The sequence below is a fragment of the Photinus pyralis genome, unplaced genomic scaffold, assembly GCF_008802855.1.
Source record: "Photinus pyralis isolate 1611_PpyrPB1 unplaced genomic scaffold, Ppyr1.3 Ppyr1.4_LG1, whole genome shotgun sequence".
NCBI lineage: Eukaryota > Metazoa > Arthropoda > Insecta > Coleoptera > Lampyridae > Photinus > Photinus pyralis.
Genome location: NW_022170249.1, coordinates 962,783 through 981,936, shown reverse-complemented (window position 1 = coordinate 981,936; position 19,154 = coordinate 962,783). Strand labels below are relative to the sequence as shown.

Below are 19,154 nucleotides of genomic sequence, written 5' to 3'. Positions count from 1 at the left end.
CTTCCACCTCGTCCTCGCTTCGCTGTCTCACGTCTACTTCGAATATTCTGGTAAATAGTATCAATCTCATCAGCGTCTAATTCTTCCTCATCGCTTCTCAAACTACTGTCCTGCGTATTGACAATCTTAAACGGTTCGACCACACTTGATATCGACATCATCCGAAAGGTATAAGATATTCCTCCATCACTTTTCCTCTTCACAAAGGAACTTTGGGTCACATTTACGCACGCATATTTTTTCGTCTTACGCCTATCACCCACCTCTAGCCTAGCATGATTTATCGCTATAAATAGATCTGCGTCCAAAACATAAATAGAATTGGGCTGACTTAACCTGATATACCTTTCCAGATCTCTAATTGATTCTATTCTCCCATCGAAAACTCCGATCAAATGAATACCCTTCAAAAAACTTTCAAACTGTACATCTAACAAGAACGTCTCGGCATGAATGAATTCACTTAGGTATGGTAGATCCTAAAAAAACCGGCACTTCTAACACCTAAAATAAATCTTTCTTTACTTACATACAAGGGTGAACAACAACAAAAATTGTACGTTTTTCATAAAAATGGTAGCTAACATTTAAAATTCTGTTACAATGATTAAAAGTATAACATTTATACTGATTCTAAATAAATCCTTATCTTTTCAAAAACTAATAACTCTCAATTTTTTCGCTTGAAAAATATTTCGCTAAGCAAAATGTAAGCCTCTATATTCCTAAAAATGATCAATGTGAAATATGCGCAGAACATGAAGTAGGTAACCTTGATGAGGTGAAGCACCAAGAACATCAAAATCGGAAAAAGGCAGCACGTAATGAAAGTCGGCTTGATAAAGAGTCCAACAATTTAGTATATACAGTGGATCTTCAAGCGGTACTTCTAAGCAAACTCTCTAAAGTGTCTGCTAACTATTTCCGTACAAAATTAATCACGCATAATTATACAATTTTTGATGTGAAAACACATTATGGATATTGTTATCTGTGGAACGAAACGGAGGGAGGAGTAATTTCCGATAACTTTGCTTCTTTGCTTTGCGACTTTTAGGTGAAAATAGCGATACCTTACTAGGTAGGTAGGAAAGAGGATCAAGACATTATAATCTATAGCGATGGGTGCACAAGCCAAAACAGAAATACCACAATGGCGAATGCACTTCTAAACATTTCTATATTTTATGGTGTAACGATAATCCAAAAATACTTGGAAGTGGGTCACACCCAGATGGAAGTCGCGTCCATGCACTCAACGATTGAAAAAAGGATGAGGAATGTCAAGATCAATGTTCCTGCTGACTGTGTGGAAATATGCAAAACTGCTAGAAAAAATCCAAATCCATACAACGTCCACTACATTAAACATGACTTTTTTAAAAAGTTCAGTCAAGCGCAATTTTATCCAAACACACGGTCCGGAAAGAAAGCAGGTGATCCTCAAGTAACAGACCTAAGGCAATTAAAATATACACTGGAAGGAAAAATTTATTATAAACTCAATCATCACGAACAATGGAAACAACTAGAGGTATGTAACTATTTCTTGTTAAATTTTATAAACTAATACCTACTTTCTGATTCAGAGTCCTGTTCAAAAGGCCAATAGTGTCAACCTTGCAGAGTTACCTCGTTTGTATAAATCAAGACTGCCTATTAAAAAAACCAAATATGACCACTTGCAATACTTAAAGAAATCCCTGTTACAAGATTACCATTCTTCTTATGATAACTTGCCTGTCCATTAAACCTATTAAAGATGTAAAGCTAAAGAATAAACTTTTTCAAACAGGTCATGAGTTTAATTTCATACAACTTTTTAAGCTTTTGAAAGGTACTCACTTTAGCACTATGCTCAAGAAAAACACTCAAGCCCTATCAGATCGTGTGTCGATAATCTGTAAGTCCGCTATTTTTCACAAACATTTATTTAACGAGTTCGCGAGATTATTTGATATGATATAGTCGACTATAATATTGTAACGGAAATGCTCCAGACATGACGTCGCCTTTGGCGCTCTGGAATTTTCTACGCGTATTCGAGAATGTTCGGGACTTACATTGCTTGCGTGTATAAATGGTTGCGGACCGAACATCGCGGCAGTTTACTATCGAACGAGATCGAGCGCGGAAATATAAATTGCGAAGTGTGTGTGATATAAATAATCGATATAAATTGTACGGATAGTGTTTTAGTTCTGATTAATAAATATTGACATAAATCGAACCCGAATTTATAAATCACGTTACATTGGTGTCAGCAGTGGGATTAATAAAATTAATTAAAAGTAAGATTAAATTAAGTGCTTGTGCTTGTGTATGCCTGTAACAAGATCTGCTGCCGCTAAAATGGAAGAAACGATGCTCAATTTGCTCCAGCAAATCCAAAATGGCCAACAGGTTTTGCAACAAGAAATAAAAAGCAACCAAGAGAAGTTGGAAGAAAATTCTAGAAATTTTGAAGAGAAGTTCGAGAAAATGGAAGAAAATTCTAGAAAGATTAATGAAGAAAATTCTAGAAATATTCAAGAGAAGTTCGAGAAGTTGGAAGAAAATTCAAGAAAGATTAATGAAGAAAATTCTAGAAATATTCAAGAGAAGTTCGAGAAGTTGGAAGAAAATTCTAGAGATATTCAAGAGAAGTTCGAGAAGTTGGAAGAAAATTCTAGAAATGAAATTCATTCAAGAGAAGTTCGAGAAGTTGGAGGAAAATTCTAGAAAGATTATCGAAGAAAAAGTTGAAGATAGAATTACGGAAGTTTCCAAAACATTTAAAGCAACATTCGTTGAGATTGAGCACAAGTATGAAGAGCTGCGCGAGCAATTCCTGCGACTGACTACCGAAGAGCGTACTAGTAGTGCCCCAGATGAATTACTGATGGACCGTCTTCTTGAGGTGCCACAGCCTACTCATTACAAGAAGGTCGACCCAGAAACAAATACAAGAGTAGAAGGCGACGTTCAGCAAGCTCGAGTAAAGCCACCTACTTTTGATGGTAAGATTCCTTGGACCACGTACGTTCGACAGTTTGAAGCAGCGGCTGCGGCAAATAAATGGACTCTTCAAGACAAAACTACAACCCTGATTCTTGCTCTGAGAGGAGATGCTCTGGATGTGTTGCGGACCATCCCCGAGGATCAACAGAACTTCCAACAAATAGTAGCGCGACTCGAAATGCGATATGGCGATAGACACCTTCAGCAAGTTTACTATGCCCAAGTCAAGAACCGAATGCAGAAACCTGGAGAAAGTTTGCAGGAACTTGAAGCGGACATCGCTAGACTGATTCGATTGGCATACCCTACGGCACCGGAGAAGCTTTCTTGATCAACTGGCTGTACAAACATTTATCGATGCCGTTCGTGATGGAGATGCCCAGCAGGCTTTGAGACTGGCTAGGCACGACAAAATTGAGAAAGCTTTGGCCTATGCATTAGAATTCGAAGCCGCCAAGAAAGCTAGTCATGGAAATGCGCGAGTACGTATGGTGGAACCTCGCAGTGAGAGCCGGGTAAGAACCATCGAAGAGGAAGGTGGCTCTGAAAGTTTTGAAGAAAAGGTCAGTAAAGTAGTGGAAGAAAAGGTCAGTAAAGTAGTGGAAGAAAAGGTCAGTAAAGTAATGGAAGAAAAGGTCAATAAAGCAATACAGTCACTGGCAAAGAAACGTGAACCACGGCGAGATTGGACACGTTCGCCGCAACTGCCAAAAACCATTGCAGCAGTCGGAAAACTAAGAAAGGTCGACAGGAAGGGGCTATCGTCGACCTGCAGAAACAAAGCCCCGATCTTCACTGTAAACATTTCGTCGTCTGGAAAAGTCCACAATAATGCAGACGCTTTGTCAAGAAGACCGTGCAAGGACAACTGCACACATTGTTCTAAAATAGAAGACAAGATTGGCCATCTGCGACGAACAACTGTAGAGAGTGAGGAATGGAAGCCAAGCGAAATCAAAACGGCCCAAGAAAACGACCCAAGTATAAAAACTGTTCTGAATTGGATGCGCCACGGACAAAGACCAGGCTGGCAAGACATTAGTGCCACAAGTCCTGAAGTAAAGAGTTATTGGGGCCAATGGAATAGCCTGACTCTGAAAGACAACCTGTTGTATAGGACCCTTGAAAGTGAAGATGGCACCGAATCGACGCTGCAATTAGTAGTACCTAGAAGCAAAGTGTCGGAAGTATTGCGAAAATCGCATGACGGCGCTTCTGGAGGACACTTTGGTATTACGAAAACGTTGCAAAGGGTACGTGAGCGATTCTATTGGGTCAACCGTAAAGAAGATGTCCGGCGATGGTGTCAAAAATGTGAGTTATGTGCTACTGGAAACGGACCAGTTTCCAAGAAGAAGGCACCCATGAGGCAGTATAACGTTGGTAGTCCGATGGAACGAGTTGCTATCGATATCGCAGGACCGTTTCCCGAGACAGATGGCGGAAATAAATATATCCTAGTCGCTATGGATTATTTCACAAAGTGGACTGAAGCTTACGCCATTTCAAACCAAGAGGCAGCAACAGTTGCAGAAGTGTTGGTAAAGGAGTTCTTTACACGTTTTGGTGTTCCTATAGAAATCCATTCAGACCAAGGAAGGAACTTTGAATCGGCTTTATTCCAAGATGTTTGTCGATTGGTAGGAGCCAATAAAACCAGAACAACACCTTTGCATCCTCAGTCAGATGGAATGGTTGAGAGAATGAATCGAACGATGGGTAAATATCTTTCAAAAGTCGTGGCAGAACATCAGAAAAATTGGGACTAGTACCTCCACCTGTTCCTTATGGCATATCGATCAGCCGTCAACGAGACCACGGGTCAGACTCCTGCCTGCCTTATGTTGGGTCGTGAACTACGCCTTCCATGTGATCTCGAGTTTGGGCGTAAACCCCATGAAGAATATGTCGCAGGTGAAAATTATGTTGACCAACTAAAGGCGAAGATGAACGATATTCACGACTTGGTTAGAAGTCATATTCAGATTGCCAGCGATCGCATGAAAAATCAATACAACCTCCGCTCGGCCAATGAAACTTTTGAAGCTGGAGATCTGGTATGGCTGCACAATCCACAGAGACGAAGGGGTCTTTCTCCCAAGCTACAAAGACAATGGGAAGGTCCGTATGAGGTGATCAAGAAATAAATGACGTGATATATCGTATCAGAATGAACCACCGAAAACCGAAAGTTGTCCACATTAATCGACTCGCACGATATGCCGGATCCAACAACAACGAAGAAGTTAGAGGTATTCGAGAAGAGGAACGCAGCTTTGGGATCGAGCCAAACTTTAACGATTTTATGTCAAATTACGCCCAGCGGACGAAAGCTCGATTTGGCGTTACTCAGGAAATTTGTCAAAATATTTTTGAGCTTCCGGTTAACGTTTCCATCGCCCATTGTGTAGCCGAAGACCTTCGCATGGGTAGAGGTATAGCTTCCGTATCCCGGAAAAGATTTGGAAGAATAGACGAGTTGATAAAGCAAAGACCACGAGTGGGTAAAGTACTGCGCTTGGAAGATAGTCAACGCTCTTTGTTCTACTTGGTTCCAAAGAAAACGTCAGAAGGCAAACCCACCTATGAAAACCTCTGGTCTGCTTTAAAAAACTTAAAGAAACTCATGGCATACTATGACATAAATAGCTTGGCGATCCCGAAGATTGGATGTGGTTTAGATGGGTCGGACTGGAAGATAGTGCGAACCATGATAGAAGTGATTTTTAGAAACACTAGCGTTCGAATTACAGTATGCTGCTTCAACCCACAGGGGACGACCCTCCGCAAAACTGTGGACTGTTACTTTTTCAAGAAAGGTGTTTGTCGAGCAGGCTCTGACTGCAGATTCCGACACGAGGCATTAAAAAGTAATACTAACGCAGTTTCTGAACGAGACGTCCAGAATTAAGAAGGGGGCAGTGTAACGGAAATGCTCCAGACATGACGTCGCCTTTAGCGCTCTGGAATTTTCTACGCGTATTCGAGAATGTTCGGGACTTACATTGCTTGCGTGTATAAATGGTTGCGGACCGAACATCGCGGGAGTCTACTACCGAACGAGTACGTATACATCGAGCGCGAAAATCTGATATAAATTGCGAAGTGTGAGTGATATAAATAATCGATATAAATTGTACGGATTTTATAGTGTTTTAGTTCTGTTTAATAAATATTGACATAAATCGAACCCGAATTTATAAATCACGTTACAATATGTTACAATGACAAAAGATTAGAGAACTTATTTCCAATTATTAGTACGGTTTTTTCCTTCCCCTGTAAAATGAGCAAATTTGGACTTACATAGTTTTCTTACTAAGCCGACGCTATGTCTATGATTAAATATCGTTTTCAGATTCATATATGCCTTCCGAAGAAGTTCCGATACATATCTTTTAAAACGAAACTTTGTATCTAATATTACACCAAGGTTTGTGACATGGATCAGAAATCGGAAGCACTGTGCCCTTTATTTTTACCTTAATTAAGTTGATATTTTCATGATGCGCTTTACCTGCGCCAAACAACATTACAGAACATTTATTAGTGTTTATCTTTAGGCCATGGTTTTCGGAAAGTGTTACAAGTTGCTACAAATCTGCATTAATTTCCGTATTCGCCATGTCAATATTAGTTAAAGGGAATGAATATATTAATTGTGTGTCATCGGCATACATATGGTATGTACAGTATTTTAAACATTTCACTATTTGACTAGAATAAATAACATACAGTAATGGACCTAAAACGGACCCTTGGGGAACACCGGACGTGATAAGTAGCGACTCTGATACACTTCCACGGTAAACCACACGTTGTGTGCGCTGAAAGATATAGTTTCTAATTAAATTAATTGGGGTATTATCAAAGCCAATATATTTGAGAATTGACAAAAGCAAGCTGTCAAACGCTTTAGTATAGTCCAACAATACCAGAATGGGCATTTCATTTTTGTCCATTGCAGACATAAGAACGTCAGTAACATGTAAAAGGGCCGTGTTGCAACTATAACCCGGCCTGAAACCAGACTGCATTTCAGGGAGAATCTTTGTATGAGATAAATATTCCTGAATTTGCTCACCAATAATTTTTTCTAGTACTTTTGATATACATGGTAAGATACTTATAGGGCGTAGTTCACTATACCCACTAGGATTACACACTTTGGGTACCTAGAGGTATGACATCGGCGCTTTTCCACGCTTGTGGATATGAGCCATCAATTAAACAAGAATTAACAATATGAGTTATAACAGGTGCTAAAAATGGCAAACGCAATTTCCACAAATATAAATTTATTTTATCAGCACCTACTGAGTTTGATTTAAGTGCTCTAAACACTCTGAGAACGTCTGATACGTTCACTAGTCGCAGTTTAAAGGAGGGACTATCATGGTTAAAATAGTATAATAATTTTACTAGCAGAATATTAGTAACTGTGCTAGATAAAGGTACAACGTATTAGCAATGAGCGCATTAATCTAAAAAATCTAAAAAAATATGTTTGTTATTGATAGTTACAATATTAAAGATAGGAATTGAAGGGCTAAATAGAATTGCTTTTAAAACGGTTTCAAACGGTACTATTTCATAAATTAAATAATCATAAAATAGCAATTACAAATGGAGTAAATATCTATTCAATAAAAAGTCTAATCGGAGCGTAGGCAAGTCGAGTAGGCGAGAAAGAACTCAAGGTTTATGCGTATTTACTATGACGAAACTAGACCGATAACAAGATATACAATTAAGTAAAGCGTCAGTTATCGTAAGTGGCGCTAGGGATATAGTTTTTGTATCCTAACGATATCATCTTGATGTAGTTCTGTTGACCGATTGTACGACGCCGCCGGAAACATGATCGCTCCATATACAGAGGAGTGCTCCAATCCAAGCGAGTGGCCCAGCTCATGTAGCGCAACTCTAACGAAATATCTTCCTGAAAACTCGTTTTAGTAATCTGACAATTCCTGCTGTAGACTTACCATGTCCATTTATAGTCCACGGTTCGTCATCGTCAAAATGAATATCTCCGTTTTTCGGGTTCGGGGGTGTGTAAAAGTTTGGGTAAAAGCCGTGCGCCAAGATACCGCCTTCTCCATCAAACGGAGTTCTGGAAAGAGGCAATTATCAAAATTAAATTGGGCACTCAAATATATTACATACCCGCATCCGTGATCTCTGACGGCGAAAAAGGAAACAATATCAGCATCTTCGACGACTAATGTTCTGGTGAAATTTAATTTGGCGTGCTTTCCCCAAGTATCCAGGGCAAGTTTCAGGTAGTCGCCATATTCTTGTTCCGTAAGGTGTCTGCTCTTGTTTCCTAAACTGGAAGAATTTGGTTGTATTTTATTCTGTTACACTTTGGCGAAATACTTACTAGTAAGTGAGGTTCCTTTTACTCCATGGCATAGGTACAAAAGCACGAAGTTGACTATTCTCAAAGTCGGGAACCCCACAGCGAGGTGTATTCGTAAACTATAACCAGAAGCAATTACCAAACTGTGTGCGTGAAGACTGTACAATTACCTCAATAGTTGCCTCGTCTATGACACCAGTTTCGGGAATATGAGCCATGCGTTGTAGTTTCTTGATAGCTTTCACCACATATAATGGGTTATTTAACTTAGCCTCTGCCAAATAACCGAATTGCGTTAAGTAATTCAGCTAAAATTAAAATAATTAGCGTTACTCAATACGGGCAGCGAATGTGGTACTTACAACATTGTTACGGACTGCAGCAGGTGCAGCATAGGTGAGAGTGAATAGGGCTGCAATCAATACCAATTTCATGGTTAGATGCTTTGGATACAATGAAGGTGTTGAAAAACGGCGGTTTATTTATAGTAGAACGTTGAGTACCTCTTAACAAAGAAGCAGATACCAAATTTCAGATAAAATGGTGATAATCTATTTTTGTACCTTAGCAAATAACATTACGTAACTAATATAATAGAATATTACAGATTTATCTTGTTTGCAGATGCCAGATATACTTTTTGGGAGTTATTTTATCTTCGTCGTAGCAGCTTTTGGTAAAAGTTCGCATACATTTTGGAAACAAAATTATAGTAAAACATGGGACGAAACATATCTCCCACACTTAAACTTAAAATATAGCAAAATATTTGTTGACTTCGTACATAGTATTGAGATAGACCCATTCTATTGTATTCACTATTTCAGATTTTATCTTAAAAACAGACTATCAATATAACTTTTTGTCCCAACGAATGGCGTCTCTAAATTAAATTCAGAATTGTCAGACGCTTTGCAATGATTTATATGGCCTTCTACAAAATAGTTTTGTATTATACACGACGATAAAGGGAAACTAACCATCTCGTGAAACATCTTTCACTCAATGGTGAAAATATCCCTTTATCGTCTTGTATAATAAACTTGTATAACGAACTATTTATCATTTTTTTAGAGAATGTAATGCTGCATCTGCAGCAGATACTATTTTGTTTATCATCTTCTGGAACCAGAGCACAGAATAAAAAAAAAAGAAATTGATTTGAGGAAGAATTGTTCTTAAACTTATATTCGTATTTTCCGCTACTGCAGCCAAAACGTTGAATGTATTGTCGTTTTCCTGTTGGTTTTGACGAACATATTGAACATTATTGCACCATTGAATTTATAAACTATCCTATCATTGCACTTGCAGTTATTTAACACTGTGCCTGTTCTTTCAAACTTGCGCACAATTCTGTCTACTGTGGCACAGCTTGGAATCGGCCGATTGGGGTACTTCACACTAAATAAAGACGTTACTTGGCGGGCATAAAACAACTTTAACATTTCCTCTTTTTCTTCAGTTAAATACATGATAAACAGTTTTATTTTATGATTAACTAATTTATAAACAAGTATAAATTTCGAGATAAATTTAATATACGTCAAAGGCACACGTCAAAGGCAAATAATGAAACGTCGCTGTTTTTTTAGGTAATTCCAAGGCATATCTGATTTATTGTAAAATGTATCTTTTTATTTTGTCGATTTCTACGGTTTTGAAAAACGGAAAATTATAAGTAACAGTATGAACAGATGCAGTATTTTTTTCTCTGAAAAAAACGTATTTAGATTTTTGCTCTAAAATAATTAGGGGACCTAATAATTGACTATAAAGAAATTACCATTGAAATCCCTATGCTGCGTCGCGAACTCTTAAGGGAATTCGAAAACGAATCGATTTCAGATTCTGACTTGGAAAAGAAATATCAAACAATCAAAATCGGGATGAAAACAATACTTCTTGTACAAATATAAAACAAGATGAGTTCTATGGGGTTTTCTACGGTGATACATGGTATGTTGGTCGTGTTGTCGAAATTTTACCAAACAACAAGTTTAAAATTACATTTCTTAAGAAAGAACTTGAGTTTCTATACCCAACTAGGTTGTCAAAAATGAATTTATTTTTCATGGACCAATAATTAATATTGTAGGCAGCTATCCGTTCAGACTGAAACGCCATGAAAAGTTGCAATTGGAAACAAAGTACAAGACTTTCAAACAATGTTCTTAAGTACCTATAATATATTAAGTATTTACATGATAGCAAGTAAAATAAAATAGTATATTGTTTTATAAGGAGTAAAAGTGTGACTTTTTGTGGCAAGTTTAAATGTTTGACGGCCGAACGTAGTGAGGCCGACAATTTCAGACGCGCCACAAAAAGTGCTTTTACTCCGAATAAAACATACAATTTTTTCCGCAAACGCTGTTCGAACGATAGAATTAAGGGAGTATTCCCAAAAAGATTGCAGCGCAGCTGTTAAATGTTGAAAAATGTAAAACTAGATTGCTGTGGTTTGCGGTTGTTATGGTGAAAGAAAATTTTGACAATCCAACAAATTAATTATCAGGAACATTCAAAGCTCATTTGAACTGTGCGTTTTTGGTAAGTACCCGAGTATCAAGTAAAGTAGTAAAAGATATTGACCAATTTTTCTTGCAGGTTACATATTATGTCGGATTCCGAACTTAACTGTACGCCGTCAGACGTTCTTGCAATTGCCAAGAGATACGAACGATTTAATTCCAACGAAGTCAAGTAGAGTTTATAATCATGCTTATGAATGATTTCTCACATGGTGCAATGAGAAAAACATTACAAACTATTCTGGAAATGTGCTACTAGCTTAATTTTAATGCCAAATTCTTCATCATTCATCATAGGGTTTGTCGTACCAACGCAACGTTCCTATGGTAACTTGTTCAGAAGTGATTTTTTGAAAGAACGCGTTCTCTAACTCCATACATATTAATTGTTTAGGTTTCGGAAGTACGAAAAATATCGTATATACTTTGCGACTGAAGTAGTAGTCTTAATCCCTCAGGTAAATTAACTTTACCTTCGGGATTAAAAGTACTACTTCAGTCCCGCGGTATATAATATACTATTGGCAGTACATGTACATTTTTTTACCTAAGTGAGACACCCCTCGGCTCTAACGATGTGATAAGCACATACTTATCTCGAATTTCTAGCATAAATGTACTCAAACGACCCGAATTGGCAGCCATAAATGTAGATGAACAACTAATACATGAAGTCGACTAACTGGAAAAGGAGCTCGAAGCGACAGGTTGAGCGATTGGATTAGAATACCGGAGCGTAAATGTAACATAGTGTGATGCTTGACATCTCACAGGTTTGACACTTCCGATCTCACAAGCATTTTCCCTGAATATGGCCCATTGAGTTAGAAAACTAATGGAGGGAATCAAATGCTTGGCCAGACGTAGACCACGGGAACCAAAAGTGGCCTCTAGCTGTGATTAAAGTACCACACCACTTCCGTTATCATTAGCGTCTCACTTCAGTGGCGTAGAGATATAATTTTCTTTCCACTAATAGGAATAATAACAAAAAAAAAACGTATAGAAGGAGTAAAATATATGCTCGTGCTCGTGGTAAAGTAAACAAAATAGACAAGGATGGGAAAGTATGCAGATTTAATATAATCATTGATTACAAATCTAAATATACATCGATGTGTTCCAGTAGTATAAATTATAAGGCCAGTTTACTATAGCCACTACAACTTGACAACTCCCAATTCACTGTGTTGATCAATAGCTACAATTGACTGGTTGGTCTCAGGTTCATTACAACGGCAGAGAGATTCAATAATAATTTATTGTTTATTGGTCTCAAAATGTATCCGCACTAGTAAAAAAACTTACACCTGATATCCATATTATAAACTCACACGTTTAGCTGTAAAAACAAGTTTTGATAGTACCTACTGCATATATGACGAACATTGTCCGGTGCAACCTTTGGTCGAAATCACAGTCAATGAAGCGTTGTGAGCACAAAAGCAAATTTCGAGAGCTGTTCTTGAGATATATTTACAAATGTTAGGTAACCATTTTGCTCGAAGTACTGGTTCGTTTGGAAAACTAAGAAACATAAACTAGGAACCTATACAACCTCGCCTACAACATGATAAATGACATGTCTTACCGATGAAAGGAAATGCCCTGTTTCTTCCCTTTATGAGAAATTTTGCATGATACGCAGCTATTATTCTCAATTCACAAAATTGCGTGTGATAAAAACACTATGCGGCAGTTAGTTATTTAGATAAACCAGAGCACAAACCGATCCGAAATTATTAGGTTCTTTAAAATGGCAAATTTAATAAAATTTGAATTTGGTGGAAAACTGACAGTGACAGGACCCGCGTTTTCATATGTCAAATAATGTCGGCCAAAATGTACCTTCACGGGAACCTATCCACGCGAGTGGCCTCTATCTGTGGCAACGTCCGTCTACAAAAATTCTTACCCCCTCTACCATTATATTCCCTCCATTAGTTTTCTATCTCAATGATATGGCCAGAAGCCAAACAATTGAGGCACAATCGAACGGCGCTTCACGATTTCGAAGCCCTCTTGCGAATTCTTGCATACAATGTGAATATATTACAAAATTTGCGTACAATTGAGAAAAGAATTGAAATATTGAATAATATACAGCGTGTAATGTAATTTTGGTGTGCCGCGCCTTTATGAGCAACCCTATATAATTAAAATTATTACTGCCTCGTAGACATTGAAGAACACCAAAGCTTTTGTATAAAACATATTTCGATATCTTGTAGGTATATTTTCGCCGATAATCGACAGTTTTCAAACTTATCAGCGACCCTGTGTATGTGAAGGAAGAAACCTTACATTGAGTTAAAGAAAATTACCCCTATTAGATGTGTAGGTTTGTAAATTAGAACTTTTAAACCTCTTTGGATATTACTTGTGAAAACTTACTAAAGGTGGACAGAATTAGTTTAATTTAGTGGATAGCCTACTTAAATCAGGGTGCAACCGATGTACCCAAAAGGAGTAAATAGTTTTCTACGTTCATAATAAGTACTATTGTTCGTCGGATCTTATTTTTCCATTATTTGTATTTGATCGCGCTGAGGAAAGGAAAGATTTTGAAGTCGGCGCATGGTTGTTATGGATGCAAGTAGTTTTACATACCATTTTTGTGTTTAAAAACCATAGTAACGAAAGTAGTAACGGCTCGTGAAATCAGTCAAACAAGACAGCTGTCAAATGTCAACTGTGATTAGTGATGTTAAGTGTTAGTTGTTTTAAGACTTAATGAGGGTATGTTACGAACCTTAATTTTAGTTAAATTTTATATAACTTACTCTGCAATGCCACTTTTAAGCTTTGTCTATAAATTGCTTTTATCACTGGGGACATACGACTCTTGTAGGTAGATGCAGTTGTATCATGCCATAAAACTACGTTGAGCTATAACCAATTTGCATTTCCATAATTCGTATGACATAGTCAACAAACAGCAGCTTCTAACATGAAAAACTTGTAAGCGAATCAGTTATTGTATTTTCTAACTTTCTTGCTTTGAAGTACCTGAGATAATGCTCTTGCTATTCACAATAATCGTGATGTTTTTATGTTGGTACTAATTCTGCTACTAGGCACGTTCCCTTGTATGAGATGAATGCACAAGAATAATCTCTTGAGTTGCTCAACAGATCTATGCGTTTTATTTTTGATTACACAGTTTTTTTTTAACTGTATGTGCCACGATACTGAAAAGCTCGTTGGTTTAGTCCAATTTTTCCGTAGTGTATTGTGCAAATTTGAGAGACAACAAAATATCTAGATTTCAGGGTGTTTTCGAAATCCATTCTGCATTGGGTACAAATCTCCGGTTCTCATCGGCAGACGTACTGAATTATCCGCCCTTGCAAAAATACCTTTTCAAATTTGTCGAGGTAGATGTTGAATGAGTTCGGCTTTTATGGCATTAATGGAATATGACTTTGACTGCACGTGTACTGCGTTTTGATAAACTTATTTTGATACCCGGTACATCCACAAAAGATTAGGAGCATTTATCTTCCACTTTGAATGAAATATTATCGTACCGAATAGCTACAATATTTTTGATTGTCGATTATTTTTAAAATAAAGGGAGTTGGGCTGGGCTATCTTTTAAAAAAACTCAAACATAAAAAACGGGTCATCTATCCTCCATGGTATTACAATGACTCTATAGAGACGGTGTGTGATTTTCTATTAGTAGTTTGAATAACCGCCATGTTTCGACCAAATACATCGGATTGGTAGAAATGAACCTGGAAACCAAGGTGATGAATTTATCTTGCTGGACACAATTGTGCCAGCACTATTGTAACCATAGCAAAATTTACAGATCGGTTAAACCAATCAGCTCAATAATAAGTTGGATAAAACATGCCCGACATGGAGCATTATGACCGCACTGTCTTTATACAGTCACGGTACGTGGTATAGAACTTAAGAACGGAACCGTAAAATCTTACCTTTACGAAAATAATACGATTTGTAGTTATCGTAGTGGCAAGAGATGATGTAGCGCATTAGCGCGTAACCACGATACTTTCCGCCATTGTATGTTATCTGTCGGTAGGGGTAACGTGCATTCTAAAATTCAAATTCTCTTTATTTTAATTTTGTTTGAAATGGACTTCTTTTCGCGTCAACAATTCTTGTGTGTTATGCCCTAAAAAAAGAGGGAAGCGTAAGCCCAGACTGCCCAGGAGGTTCAAAACAAAATCTTTAAATCGCGACAGGCAAATTCATTGGTTCTATAAAGCTTATTTTGTAAAAATGAAAGTTGAGGACCTGAGGTTCCCAATTAATTCGCAATTGTATGCCAAGCGTTGTCTTTTTTGGAGGGATCTTTGTAATCGGCTTTTGATTTGTCATATAAAAATGAATAGTGTTGAATCATATTAATTAATAACTGTTCAATCATAATAATTGAAAACTCGCAAAATAAATCACCAACAAAATATCAATAAGTAGATTAAGTAGATTGGTAAAAGACACTAAACCTTCCCCATACTTCTTTTTATTATTTCCGGTAGTTAAAATAAAGGCATTAGGTGACAGCGACTATAGTTTCGACCCGAAGGTCATTATCAAGTTGAAATGTTAATATTTGAAACGATGACTAGCCTTAGGTAACATACCTTAAATTTACGAGAACATGTAAAGGTGGTTGAAAAGTTACAATTTAAAAGGGTACATTTTGGTTATCCGTATGCTGTAAAACATATGTTAGAAACCAGTCTAGAATGTAGTTATACTTACAGGAAAAATTACTAATTTATGACATGGGAAACAATAACAATTTTAACAATTTAAGGACTTCTGTTCTCACATTTTCTAAGTACAATTGATCAATATATCAAAATTAGAGGAGATGAGATGGACACAGCCATCTTGAAACGAAGTGTGAAATGTTCTCAACTAAATACGACAGGTTAAGTAACTGAAGGGAAGGGGCAAAAGCGGGAAAATTGAAAAATTTGAAAAATAAAAAGGGGCCGGATTGCTTATGGGACGAAGAGAGAGGAAAGATGAAAGAATGTAACTTAGCTTCCATTAGGCTATTGTTTTTTAAAAATACTTAAATTTAATGGGCCAAGATACCCTGTCTCTACTGAAGGTAGTCGTCGGGACTCACGGACTAAATGGAAGCCCAAGCAAAGGTAACAACCCTGATCTGCTGAAGGCAGAAAAAGGGCAACATAAAATTTAACTAGAAACGAAGAGCTGACAAGCGTATCGGGGTCGGAAACTACTTTGTGAGAAAAAGCAAATTTTTATTTAAGTGAAGGATTTCATTGAGGGAGTGTTGAGGATTCGTCCTATAGTGGAGGTAAATCTTTCATTTCAAGAAAGTCCAATTTGAGGCTTTTGTTACAAACATGTAAAATTTTGAAATCTTCTTTAGAAAACGAATGGCCTGAACTTAGGATGTGGTGAGCGAAGGAGGAACTGGGATTAGGTTGAACAGAGCTTGTGTTGTTATTTTTAATGGCAGTGATGTGTTCAGAGAACCGGGTTTTGAAAGACCGACCAGTTTGTCCAATGTAACAAGCTGGGCAATCTGAACAAACCAGTTTCTCAACGCCAGACTTCGATAAAGGAGGTATTAGGTCTTTAGTTTTGACTAAAATAGAATTTAAGTTGCTCTTGACAGAGAAGGAAATGGAAATTTTGAGGGGGCGGAAGAGACGGGCTATAATTTCAGAGATGGGACCAATGTACGGTAAGGAGAAATATTTGGAAGGGGAATCAGGAGTCTAAGAGAGGGTGGTACGTCTGGATAGGAAGTCTTTCACCATCATCTTACGATGTAAATTGTTGATCAATTGGAACGGGTAATTATTCGCTATAGCAATTTGAAAAATGATGTCGAGCTCTTTCAAGTAAAGAGGTTCGGAAAGGTCAAGGGAAAGGAGTCTGTGAAGAAGAATCTGAAGGAAGCAAGTTTGTGTGAGAGAGGATGACTGGAGTGATATGGGATAACATGGTCAGTGGTGGTAGGTTTTCGATAGATGCCGATTTCCACTCTCGAAGTGCCTCTAGTCAATGACAGGTCTAAGAAATTAATGAACTTATTAGAGTAAATTTGATATTAGGATGGAGAGAATTTAATAGTTCAAAGCACTGATTAAGTTCAGACCTGTCACCCCTAAAGACCACGAGAATGTCATCAACATATCTTTTGTAGAAACGGACATGGGTTTTAATTTCACTAAATTGGAAAAGTGTGGATTCCAAATGGTTCAAAAAAATTTCCGCTGACAATGGGGATAAGTTGCTTCCCATAGGTAAACCATTGGTTTGGTGATATTGTTTATTGTTAAAAGAAAAATAGTTTTGTTCCGAACACAATTGGAGGGATCTAGAAAGGAAAGTACAGGTAAGGTCTGGGAGTTGAGAAAGGGAAAGAAGTCAATAATCTGTAAACAATCACTGAAGGGGATGCTAGGGTAGAGGTTGACAATGTCGAACGAAACAAGGATGTCGGAATCAGTAATCGGGAAATTCTTAAGCTCATTAACGAGGGTGAGGGAATTCTTAATGGAATTGGGAAAATGGACTTCCAGGTTATTTCTAAGGACCGTATTAAGCCAACTGGTGACCTTGGAAACTGGGGTGTTAGTAAATGATACAATGGGACTCATAGGGTAACCCGGTTTGTGAATTTTAGGGAGAGTGTATAATCTAGGAAAGGAAGGGTTCATATTTGTAAGACGGAGATGAGAAATGTGGAACTGATCTAAAAGAATAATAAAGAAATAATTGGTAGCTATCCATCTTTATAACGACTCAAAACGGGGCGATAGTGAATAAGTAGATTGGTAAAAGACACTAAACCCTCCCCATACTTCTTTTTATTATTTCCGGTAGTTAAAATAGAGGCATTAGGTGACAGCGACTATAGTTTCGATCCGCCCTCCAATTCCTTGAGTTTAGTTATCAATTTCCCGTATGCTGCTGATCGTTTGTCTCTGTCGTGATATTCTTTGCACTTAACGCGCCAAAGACAAGGTTGCGACTTATAAATTTCTATGAATTCTTCTAATATGGTATTGCGCTTGCGACTCGCCATTTCGCGATATTACGACGCGACCTTCCACCACCGCAGACAGTAAAAAACTGGGAACTGTGCAGGTATGCTCGCCGCGGCTGCCACACACGCTCGGTTATGCTCGCGTGCAAACGTAACCGAGCGGCATAAAATATCAATTTTGATATTTGCTTGGTTGCATGTACATGCACCGAAAATTGTACAGTTTTATCACATACACGCTAGGGTTTGCCTGTCGGTTATGCATGCAAGGTTAAAACCATCATGCAAACCCTAACGTGTATGCCCACCTTAATCGCGCGTTAACACAAACCACTGTGCAGTGGTCAGCCAGTGATGTTCCGTCTACCGATTTTTCGGTAGATCCAGCGATTTGCCTAACATTCTACCGATATACCAAAATGGCCTTTATATCACCTATTTTCGCCCTGTTTTTTTTTTCATATTTAATACAACATTAATTGATATAAAAGCGGTAATAATTAATATTTTGAGATACAATAATTTTGAAGACGTTTTTAGTAACTATTACGTACTAAAAATAAAAATGTATATTATGTGTTTCATTAAACATTTTTTTTCCGCCAATTTTATTTTTTGCCCCTCCCTAGACCAAAAGCTGCATGCGCCCATGCTAACACGCAAAATTTTGGTTTGTTTATAGAGAGGCTTATCACTCTACAGATCGTTCTTTTCTTTAATAAATTGAGTACAGTGCGAGGGCCAGATTAGATAACCATGAGAGATTATTACTTTTAGGACTTAAGTTGATAAACAAATGAAAGTGACTAGCTTGGATAAGACAATAATTGATAACATTTTGTTTCATTGATATAGTGATACTGTAAAGTCATTGCATAGTAGGTTAAGTGGAAGAGTTGCCCATTAATGTACGCTTCTTAGTTGGATTACTAGGTAGGTAAGTAATTAAAATATTTTTTCCTTTAGGTTATCGATTTCGCTATTTATTAATGTAGCATCTTCGAACCTTTGCGTCAAAATTATTTGAAATTTGAAATACAATTAAACATCTAATAAGTCGAATGATCGTGGTTGTGTTGAATTTCTAATGATTATGTCTCGGATTATGTTGAGAAATGTGATAGTGTGGTGTATTGTCAACAATCCTTCCACTTGATAATGTGTCCGTCCGTATCCTTTTTAGGATTATCCATAATTTCGTGAAGTGGGTCCAGACTATAAAAATCGTGTTTGGTCATAT

At 37.5% G+C, this 19,154-nt stretch overlaps 2 protein-coding genes across 4 annotated transcripts in view; one reads left to right on the top strand and one right to left on the bottom strand.

Moving 5' to 3' along the window:
• The window catches only part of LOC116160095 (fatty acid 2-hydroxylase), a 96,057-nt gene that overhangs the window by 24,948 nt on the left and 51,955 nt on the right, over positions 1-19,154 (top strand). Inside the window, exon 1 of one of the 3 annotated variants that reach the window (XM_031473238.1) lies at positions 18,825-18,847. The exons of 1 other annotated variant lie outside the window; for it this stretch is intronic. The gene's annotated coding sequence lies outside the window, so the exon portion shown is untranslated. Of the gene's footprint in view, positions 1-18,824; positions 18,852-19,154 lie in introns of those variants that run through there. One more of the 3 variants, XM_031473236.1, reaches the window with a different exon arrangement.
• LOC116160097 (matrix metalloproteinase-9-like) lies at positions 7,752-8,966 on the bottom strand. The gene is made up of 6 exons (XM_031473241.1): positions 8,728-8,966; positions 8,536-8,673; positions 8,387-8,484; positions 8,170-8,334; positions 7,989-8,116; positions 7,752-7,942 (listed from the first exon to the last, which is right to left on the bottom strand). Exons 1-6 carry the CDS (start codon positions 8,797-8,799, stop codon positions 7,782-7,784), a joined length of 762 nt encoding a protein of 253 aa, XP_031329101.1. The 5' UTR covers positions 8,800-8,966; the 3' UTR covers positions 7,752-7,781.

Bases quoted from the DNA above. Each gene is read 5' to 3' on its own strand.
- LOC116160097 (XM_031473241.1), bottom strand. From the start codon at position 8,799: ATGAAATTGGTATTGATTGCAGCCCTATTCACTCTCACCTATGCTGCA. The intron at 8,674-8,727 runs GTAAGTACCACA...TTTTAATTTTAG, and splicing joins CTGCAGTCCGTAACAATGTT to CTGAATTACTTAACGCAATT. The intron at 8,485-8,535 runs GTAATTGTACAG...TTCTGGTTATAG, and splicing joins TAGACGAGGCAACTATTGAG to TTTACGAATACACCTCGCTG.